At 45.5% G+C, this 10,608-nt stretch overlaps 1 protein-coding gene across 1 annotated transcript in view; it reads right to left on the bottom strand.

Moving 5' to 3' along the window:
• Positions 1 to 654: 654 nt before the first annotated feature.
• Positions 655 to 10,608, bottom strand: part of LOC109878825 (GMP synthase [glutamine-hydrolyzing]-like) — a 30,309-nt gene continuing 20,355 nt past the window's right edge. Inside the window, exons 13-16 of the mRNA XM_031795430.1 lie at positions 4,913 to 5,028; positions 4,685 to 4,815; positions 3,559 to 3,731; positions 655 to 3,421 (exon numbers count right to left, since the gene is read on the bottom strand). Coding sequence (XP_031651290.1) covers positions 3,320 to 3,421; positions 3,559 to 3,731; positions 4,685 to 4,815; positions 4,913 to 5,028 — 522 coding nt within the window. The 3' untranslated portion in view covers positions 655 to 3,319. The remainder of the gene's footprint in view (positions 3,422 to 3,558; positions 3,732 to 4,684; positions 4,816 to 4,912; positions 5,029 to 10,608) is intronic.

Below are 10,608 nucleotides of genomic sequence, written 5' to 3'. Positions count from 1 at the left end.
TAGACAGACGAGCCAGTAGAACTTGTACTCTCACGACCTTCCCGACCCAGAGGCACGTGCAAAGATTCCACAGTCCCTCGCGACGGGAAGTTCAATGCCAGACATCAATTAGTCACGTTCCCGTCTCAAACCTAATAAGAGACGCCCATTCTCGAGGACCTACCACAGTGCAGGTGCATTTATACGGAGACTTGATTACACACAGGTGGATTGTATTTATCATCATTAGTCATTTAGGTCAACATTGGATCATTCAGAGATCCTCACTGAACATCTGGAGAGAGTTTGCTGCACTGAAAGTAAAGGGGCTGAATAATTTTGCACGCCCAATTTTTCAGTTTTTGATTTGTTAAAAAAAGTTTGAAATATCCAATAAATGTCGTTCCACTTCATGATTGTGTCCCACTTGTTGTTGATTCTTCACAAAAAAATACAGTTTTATATCTTTATGTTTGAAGCCTGAAATGTGGCAAAAGGTCGCAAAGTTCAAGGGGGCCGAATACTTTCGCAAGGCACTGTATATATGTATATATATAGTATTCTGCTACAAACAGACTACTAGAAAAGTATTGCGAAATACAAACATTAAAACATCTGTTGGTTGTGAAAATAAATCTAGACATCTTTCAATAGTTGGCCAAGAGTGTGAGAATACAGATTCAACATGGACTTATTTATTAAAGCTTGGTTTCTCATTATACAAATGTCATCGTGAAACTGCATGCGACGGCTTATTGTGAGGCACGTTACTGAGGAAAAATGAGCATCGATCATTTTAAAAACAAAATTATCTGACAGAATTGCATAACTTCAATATTGCAGTAAAATCCAACTATAAAATGAAACCCATAAATTTTAAAGCCGTTTTTTTTGTTTTCCAAGTAAACATGTGTATCATAAAATACCACAAGTAAACATGTATATCATATAATACCACAAGTAAACATGTATATCATATAATACCACAAGTAAACATGTGTATCATAAAATACCACAAGAAAAAGACAACACAGAAGGAGAGACATTAAGAACAAGTTGCAAATAAGACAGTTTCAGGAACAGATTCATTTTGCATTGTGTATTTTGCTGTTATAACTAAATAATATCTAAGGTGAGGGGTACAAAGTCAAACACAGAGGCATGTAAAATCAGTATTATCACACAGTAAAACATGACCTACAGGCTGGACATGGGGCAGACAGGGGTCCTTAAGACGACTCGTTTCAGGCCCAGTAAAACGCTGAGTCCTTGGACTAGCTGAGGACCATCTCATTAAATGAATGTTGAAAGCATTCGCAGAACCAGGTTACTGGGAATGCCTATTTGGGGACTCCTCTGGTAGTTAAAACGTTCAAGACGACCGCTGCCGGTCTTCAATTTGACCTTTGACACTATAAAAAAAAGGGGGGGGATGCTCCGTGATTGGGGGTTTTAAAAATCCGTCAACAGGAAGTACATTCCCTTCGCGTCAGGAAAGCACCATGGCTTTATGGGTAAAAAGATAAATGTGCAAACGTTGCTCCTACACACCTGTAGGAGGTGATAACAACAAAGATGACATTCACACATCAATTAGACAATACGAACATCTCAATTCATTGTCAGTCCTCTTGTTTCTCTGAAAAACATAACAAAAACAAAGGAGGAACAAAGAAACAGGCACCCGAAGAAACAGGCACCCGAAGAAACAGGCACCCAAAGAAACAGGCACCCAAAGAAACAGGCACCCAAAGAAACAGGCACCCAAAGAAACAGGCACCCAAAGAAACAGGCACCCAAAGAAACAGGCACCCAAAGAAACAGGCACCCAAAGAAACAGGCACCCAAAGAAACAGGCACCCAAAGAAACAGGCACCCAAAGAAACAGGCACCCAAAGAAACAGGCACCCAAAGAAACAGGCACCCAAAGAAACAGGCACCCGAAGAAAACAGGCACCCAAAGAAACAGGCACCCAAAGAAACAGGCACCCAAAGAAACAGGCACCCAAAGAAACAGGCACCCAAAGAAACAGGCACCCAAAGAAACAGGCACCCAAAGAAACAGGCACCCAAAGAAACAGGCACCCAAAGAAACAGGCACCCAAAGAAACAGGCACCCAAAGAACAGGCACCCGAAGAAACAGGCACCCAAAGAAACAGGCACCCAAAGAAACAGGCACCCAAAGAAACAGGCACCCAAAGAAACAGGCACCCAAAGAAACAGGCACCCAAAGAAACAGGCACCCAAAGAAACAGGCACCCAAAGAAACAGGCACACAAAGAAACAGGCACACAAAAAAAAAGGACAACTCGTCATTTTGGGGATTTCCCACACAGTGTCTGTCACATATCTGTGATAATAAACTAATATTTTCTGTTGACCGCCGGTCGGGTAGCTTAACCATCACCATTTTGATTTAAGTGGATCGTTAACAAGAGATAATAACCCAGATCTAATTTCACCACGGCTCGTCTACATTTGGCAAAATGAAAAGTAAAGTAAAAAAAATATATATACTAATTGGTCACAGTTTCTCTGCTGAATGACTTTGGGCAGGCAACCCCTGTCTCTTTGTACAGTATACAGTTGAAAGGTAAATGGATGAGTAAAAATCCTTTTGGGACAAAAACAAACATCAGGAGTGTAACAAAAAAGGCAACAAAAACAAACAAACAAAAAATGATGGATGACTTTTTAAACCACTGGCTAGTTGCTGCTCTTCCTTCTCCGTTATGTCATACAAGTATGTCGTTTTTGCTTTCTTCAGTTGTTGGTCTCACGCTGTAATCTGAGGCATACCGTGTACACAATCCACTTCCTGAACTCCTTAACTCTTGACCTCAACTGGCGGTTTCCAAACAGGAAGCGGCACTTACACCAAAAAAAAATGAAAAATGTATTGTCACGCACGAAGAAACGGATCCAAAAAGAGGGGTGAATAGTCATCATATCTATTCAACCACCTCTCCCCAAAAAATGAAGGGGGAGGGGAGGGGGCAGAGTGGCAGCTTCAAGTGTGCGCTGATCACAGTACTGCCTGCTTTCCACGGGAATGTTCTACGGGGGGGGGTGAGGTTGGGGGGGCAGGCCAGGGGAGTGTGGAGGTGTTAGGAGAGGGAAAGAAAGGAGGGGTGAGATTGGGAGGAGGGGGGGTGTTAGGAAAGGGAAAGAAAGGAGGGGTGGGGTTGGGGGGGCAGGCCAGGGGAGTGTGTAGGTGTTAGGAGAGGGAAAGAAAGGAGAGGAGGGGTGAGATTGGGAGGGGGGGGGGGGGGTGTTAGGAGAGGGAAAGAAAGGAGGAGGAGGAGCTCACCACACCTCCCTTCTCTCTCTCCATGAGCTCTACTCCCACTCTGTGGTACCGGGAGGTTTGGAGGTCAGGTCGAACATCACCCGGGAGATGCCAGGGATCTTCTTGATCTCATTCACCATCTTCAGCACCACCTGGGGGAGACATGACAGATAATACAAGAGAAGAAGAGACAAGGGTTCAAAACCGGAGACTGGTTTAAACATCTGGACTGAGAGCAATAGAACTATGTCTGTCTGTCTGATCCCCATCGGGTGGCGAGCCTCAGTACCTCCTCAGGGATGTGTTTTCCTGGCGTGGCAGGTATCCCGGTCATGAAGTCGCTGGTGATGAAAGTTCTGACGACCACAGAGCGCCGACAGGACGGCTGCCTCTGTGAGGAATCGCGGTCGAAGTGCAGCGGGGTCAGGATGACCGGCATCTGACTGATCTTCCCAGAGTAACCTGGGAGAAAGAGGGTACAGAGGGGTTAGGATCACAGGCATCTGACTGATCTTCCCAGAGTAACCTGGGAGAAAGAGGGTACAGAGGGGTCAGGATCACAGGCATCTGACTGATCTTCCCAGAGTAACCTGGGAGAAGGAGGGCACTGAGTTACCACAGCAGACAGGGTGAGCATCGAACAGGTCACAAAATAACTGTGTTTTCTATAGGGTTGGGGGTTTGAAATCATTTCACTATTGAAATAGTATCATTAATTTGTTGTTGGATATCTGATATACATGTCTTTTTTTAACCTTAGCACTGCTGTGCGAGGGAGAGACTCTGGCCATGCAACTGCTGTGATGGGATCATGCAGACGGAGGGAGACGCCAACGCAACACTAGCTAACTTGTAGCAGCCACAATGTTATTTATCACCCCAAGTAACAGTGTGTGTCTTGACTGGAGTAGAGTAGAGAAGATAGCTAGGCTAATTGATGCCACATACTGTGCTTTCTCCCCAAGCCGGGCGGCAGGGTAGCCTAGTGGTTAGAGCGTTGGACTAGTAACCGGAAGGTTGCAAGTTCAAACCCCCGAGCTGACAAGGTACAAATCTGTCGTTCTGCCCCTGAACAGGCAGTTAACCCACTGTTCCTAGGCCGTCATTGAAAATAAGAATTTGTTCTTAACTGACTTGCCTGGTTAAATAAAGGTCAAATAAACAGTAATGTTACATGGATATTTTACATTTGAAAGAAAAAGCATGTGTGTTAAAAATAGGCCTCTCATTTTGTTAGCATCTCTCACAAGAATTTGAATACTAACGCCCGCTTGGATATTGGAATAACCGTACACACCATTAGAGATCTATACATTCTATTTCTATACTATATTCCCCGCTCTACACTGAATCCAAGGAATTTCTACCTGGCATTCTGATCCCCCCCCCCCCTCCTGAAGCAGGAAACCACTTACCAGACTCTCTGAGGATGGAGTGGGCCACGAAGTCCGCCTGTCTGAGTGTGCTAAGAACGCCCGTGGTCAGGAAGGTGGGGGTGACGTCTGTAGGGGGCTCCTTCACGTGGGACCCAAATACATACACAACTCTGGAGGGAGGCGGGAGAGAGGAAGGACGGTCCATGTGGCATCCTGCTAGCAGTAACTGGTTCTACTTCATCTACTAACATGTACTGTGTGTGTTACCTGTTGATGGTGTGGCACATGCGAGGGATGAGTCTGGCCAGGAACATGAGGGATTCCCAGTGTGGAGCCTCTTTACTAGTGACCCCACACACATAGCTATAGGACCGACAGTCACCCTACACACAGACACAGAGAGAGAACAGGTTAGGAGCCTCTTTACTGGTGACCCCACACACAAAGCTATAGGACCGACAGTCACCCTACACACAGACACAGAGAGAGAACAGGTTAGGAGCCTCTTTACTGGTGACCCCACACACATAGCTATAGGACCGACAGTCACCCTACACACAGACACAGAGAGAGAACAGGTTAGGAGCCTCTTTACTGGTGACCCCACACACACACATAGCTATAGGACCGACAGTCACCCTACACACAGCTATAGTACCAATAGTCACCTTTACCCACCCGGCTATAGTACCAGTCACCTTACACACACGGCTATAGTACCGACAGTCAACCTACACACACAACTATAGTACCGACAGTCACCCTACACACACACACACACGGCTATAGCACCGACAGTCACCCTACACACACAACTATAGTACCGACAGTCACCCTACACACACACGACTATAGTACCGAGAGTCACCCTACACACACACGACTATAGTACCGAGAGTCACCCTACACACACACACACACACACACACACACGGCTACAGTACCGACAGTCACCCTACACACAGCTATAGTACCGGCTGCAGTACCGACAGTCACCCCACACACTGCTATAGTCACCCCCACACACACAGCTATAGTACCGACAGTCACCCCACACACTAGAGCATCAGCTAGGGCCAGTTCTGTATGCTACAGAGGTTCTCTATTGACCAACCCCTCATTACTGGGATGATTCATCAGAAGTGATCTATTGAATCCTTCACACTTCGACACAGAAACCAACTCTGGGGGAATCGGAGGCCTGTTATTCCCCTCTTCTCTCAGCCTAACGCCAGAGAATAATACGCCCTTCTGTTTATACTGCTGTGTCTCTCCTGCCCACCGTTACACACACACACTCACTCTTTCCGGGGTAAATTTAGTCCTCTGTGGCTTTTAGCAGGAAGTGAGTGGGAGACACACGCACTACTGAATGGGCGGAGCCAGCTGTGTCATCATTCCATTATCCATGCACTTGTCAAACAAACAAAACATTGTGTAGCCACGACAACCCCGCGTGGATCCCACAACCTGGGGCTGAAGGAAATTAAGTAAAATGTCCAGAATACCATTTGACACCACCGAGAGGCCAAACAGACATTGCCCCTAACCACAGATCTAGGATCAGATTAACCTGCCCCAACCCTAAACAGGATCTAAAAAATGTTCTCTGACACAGTATCAGTGAGTAGGGGAGAGTTTCACATACTCAGCCCTGACAGTAGCAGTGTCCTTGTATTATAGTGAGAGGGAGATGGCTGCTCAGTGAAGGAATAACAGGGAGTGTCAAAACTAGTCTTGACATGGCTGCTCAGTGAAGGAATAACCGTCCTGGCGTCAGAACCCAAACCACAGGCTAACATTAGGCCTAGCTACACCACACTGCCAGAGAGGAGCACACAAAGAAGAATGAGACTGTGGTTTGTACTGTTCTACGATGTAGGCACTTGGGATTTCAACTTTAATACAAACAGCTCGTCTGAATTCACGAAAGAAAAACAGATGGAAGAACAGAGACATGTAGTCCACTGTGTCATAACGGGTGCTGTTGACCACAGAGCCTGGGCAATGTAACGGGGAAAACAGCAACATATAGCCCACATAACGGGGGCTGTTGACCACAGAGCCTGGGTAATGTAACAGGGAAAACAGCAACATATAGCCCACATAACGGGTGCTGTTGACCACAGAGCCTAGGTGAAGTAATTGAGCAGACAGACACATAAAGACCATTGGGTCAAAGAGGGTGCTGTTGACCACTTGCGTGACGACAAACTTCCGCAGCTCTTTGTTCCCGACACTGGCGGTATTACAGCATATTGGATGACTGTCATTCATATTCCCTTCACCCAGTTCAACGTAACATCGATACGTTTAGGCTACTACATGATACTCTAATTTTACCTATACCCATCATGGAGGTTGCTACAACCTAGCCTATGAATGAAAGGTTACAACGTAAGTGCACAGGTAGAGAGAAATATGTGAGTAATCAAGGTGACAGACGGTGGCATTAAATCCCACCTCGCCTGCATCTAGCTGATCTAGGGTGTAATCATTAGTCCAACAGATGCAAACGAGAGTTTCTATTGGACAAATTCAAGTATGTTTATCCCCGTTTTGTTCCGTTTGCTTCCATTTAAAAATGTTTCTTCGCCCCCCCCCACCCAATTTTCTGATCCTGTGATTGGGTGGACAACATGTCAGTTCAAGCTAAAAGAGCTCTGACAGGTTGGAGGACGTCCTCCAGAAGTTGTCATTATTGCTGTGTAAGTCTATGGAAGGGGGTGAGAAGCATGAGCCTCCTAGGTTTTGTATTGAAGTCAATGTACCCAGAGGAGGACGGACGCTAGCTGTCCTCCGGCTACACCATGGTGCTACACTACAGAGTGCTGTGGAGGCTACTGTAAACCTTCATTGCAAAACAGTGTGGTTTAATCAATTATTTGGTGACGTGTTACGTTCCCCAGCAAGAAAACCCTAAATGTTGCTCAAACAGAAGAGGGAACTAAAAGTCAACAACCAAAACGAAACAGGTGGAGTTTTAGGAGGGTTTATGAAAGACACTCATGAGGGGTTCCCCTGAAAGTTGACGAGTAACAACAAATAGAACCTAAAAAGACAAAACAAAAGAAAAACCCTAACCAAGCTTAATAAAGACAGGAAGCAAACCACAACCGTGGAGCAAAACGAAAATCAGATCAAGGCTTATTTGTCTACAAATCATAATAGGTAGAGCCAACTAAAAGGTGTTAGTTAACCCTCTATCAAGACAACTGGAGCACTGGGCCAGACACTCTTAAATAGCAACTGGGCCAGCACAGGTTCCAACACCTTCCCACTAATGAGATGGCAACCAGCGCAGGTGTAACACATACTGACTAATGAGGTGACACCAATCAGTGCGCCGTACACGCTAGTCCAACCTCAAAACATACATGGAAAAAACAAAGCTTGTAACTTAAAATATATTTATACTGAACAAAAAATATAAAAACGCAACAATTTCAAAAACTTTACTGAGTTACAGTTGACAGAAGGAAATCAGCCAACTGAAATAAATGTAACCCGTGTGAAATGGCTCGCTAGTTAGCGATGCCTACTAGTAGCGTTTCAAATCGGTGACTTCACTCGCTCTGAGACCTTGAAGCTGTTTCGCTAGCTACGCAAGCGCAGAGGCTTTCGTGGAGCGATAGGTAACAAAGGCTTCGTGGGAGGCAGTTGTTGATGTGTTCAGAGGGTCCCTGGTTCGAGCCCAGGTTAGGGCGAGAAGACGGACAGAAGCAACAATTACACACACAACCGAAATTAAAGTAATGTGAATTTTTTTATTTTATTTAACTAGGCAAGACAGTTAAAAACAAATTCTTATTTACAATGACGGCCCACTCTGGATGACGCTGGGTCAATTGTGCGCCGCCCTATTGGAACTCCCAATCACGGCCGGATGTGATACAGCCTGGATTCAAACCAGGGACTTTAGTGATGCTTCTTGCACTGAGATGCAGTGCCTTAGACTGCTGCGCCACTCAGGACGACTTTAGAGTGATAAGCTACAAAAGGCAGTCACTAGCATCACTGGGGTTTTTATGAAATAATAAAGTCATCATCATACTATTAACAAAATATGTAATATACAGAACCAAATATATTTGATTTAAGTAAAGTAATGTGAATAAATGACGGTTAGTGGCAGTAATGGGCACTACCATCAATTGTTTTATTATGTGTTCTTAGCATTCCACCCACAATGCCTTTAACCTATTGTTAAAAAAAATCTAAACCGAAATTAAAAAGTGTTTTTTTGTGTTTTTTTTTACAAATCTGAACCAACCTCAAAATCACTCAGCACTAAGAATCAGATAAAGCCATCTATCCCTGCTCTACTATAGACGAGCAGTCAGACCATTAAGAGGGGCTTCAAATCAAATCTAATTTTATTTGTCACATACACATGGTTAGCAGATGTTAATGCGAGTGTAGCGAAATGCTTGTGCTTCTAGTTCCGACAATGCAGTAATAACGAACAAGTAATCTAACTAACAATTCCAAAAAAACTACTGTCTTATACACAGTGTAAGGGGATAAAGAATATGTACATAAGGATATATGAATGAGTGATGGTACAGAGCAGCATAGGCAAGATACAGTAGATGATATCGAGTACAGTATATACATATGAGATGAGTATGTAAACCAAGTGGCGTAGTTAAAGTGGCTAGTGATACATGTATTACATAAGGATGCAGTCGATGATATAGAGTACAGTATCTACGTATGCATATGAGATGAATAATGTAGGGTAAGTAACATTATATAAGGTAGCATTGTTTAAAGTGGCTAGTGATATATTTACATCATTTCCCATCAATTCCCATGATTAAAGTGGCTGGAGTAGAGTCAGTATCATTGACAGTGTGTTGGCAGTAGCCACTCAATGTTAGTGGTGGCTGTTTAACAGTCTGATGGCCTTGAGATAGAAGCTGTTTTTCAGTCTCTCGGTCCCAGCTTTGATGCACCTGTACTGACCTCGCCTTCTGGATGACAGCGGGGTGAACAGGCAGTGGCTCGGGTGGGTGATGTCCTTGATGATCTTTATGGCCTTCCTGTAGCATCGGGTGGTGTAGGTGTCCTGGAGGGCAGGTAGTTTGCCCCCGGTGATGCGTTGTGCAGACCTCACTACCCTCTGGAGAGCCTTACGGTTGAGGGCGGTGCAGTTGCCATACCAGGCGGTGATACAGCCCGCCAGGATGCTCTCGATTGTGCATCTGTAGAAGTTTGTGAGTGCTTTTGGTGACAAGCCAAATTTCTTCAGCCTCCTGAGGTTGAAGAGGCGCTGCTGCGCCTTCCTCACGATGCTGTCTGTGTGAGTGGACCAATTCAGTTTGTCTGTGATGTGTATGCCGAGGAACTTAAAACTTGCTACCCTCTCCACTACTGTTCCATCGATGTGGATGGGGGGGGGGGGTGTTCCCTCTGCTGTTTCCTGAAGTCCACAATCATCTCCTTAGTTTTGTTGACGTTGAGTGTGAGGTTATTTTCCTGACACCACACTCCGAGGGCCCTCACCTCCTCCCTGTAGGCCGTCTCGTCGTTATTGGTAATCAAGCCTACCACTGTTGTGTCGTCCGCAAACTTGATGATTGAGTTGGAGGCGTGCATGGCCACGCAGTTGTGGGTGAACAGGGAGTACAGGAGAGGGCTCAGAACGCACCCTTGTGGGGCCCCAGTGTTGAGGATCAGCGGGGAGGAGATGTTGTTGCCTAACCTCACCACCTGGGGGCGGCCCGTCAGGAAGTCCAGTACCCAGTTGACGAGCTTGGAGGGTACTATGGTGTTGAATGCCGAGCTGTAGTCGATGAACAGCATTCTCACATAGGTATTCCTCTTGTCCAGATGGGTTAGGGCAGTGTGGTTGAGATTGCATCGTCTGTGGACCTATTTGGGCGGTAAGCAAATTGGAGTGGGTCAAGGGTGTCTGGTAGGGTGGAGGTGATATGGTCCTTGACTAGTCTCTCAAAGCA

Source organism: Oncorhynchus kisutch, linkage group LG18, assembly GCF_002021735.2.
Source record: "Oncorhynchus kisutch isolate 150728-3 linkage group LG18, Okis_V2, whole genome shotgun sequence".
Taxonomy (NCBI): domain Eukaryota; kingdom Metazoa; phylum Chordata; class Actinopteri; order Salmoniformes; family Salmonidae; genus Oncorhynchus; species Oncorhynchus kisutch.
Note: the sequence above shows the minus strand (reverse complement) of the source record. Positions and strands in the feature narration are given on the sequence as shown.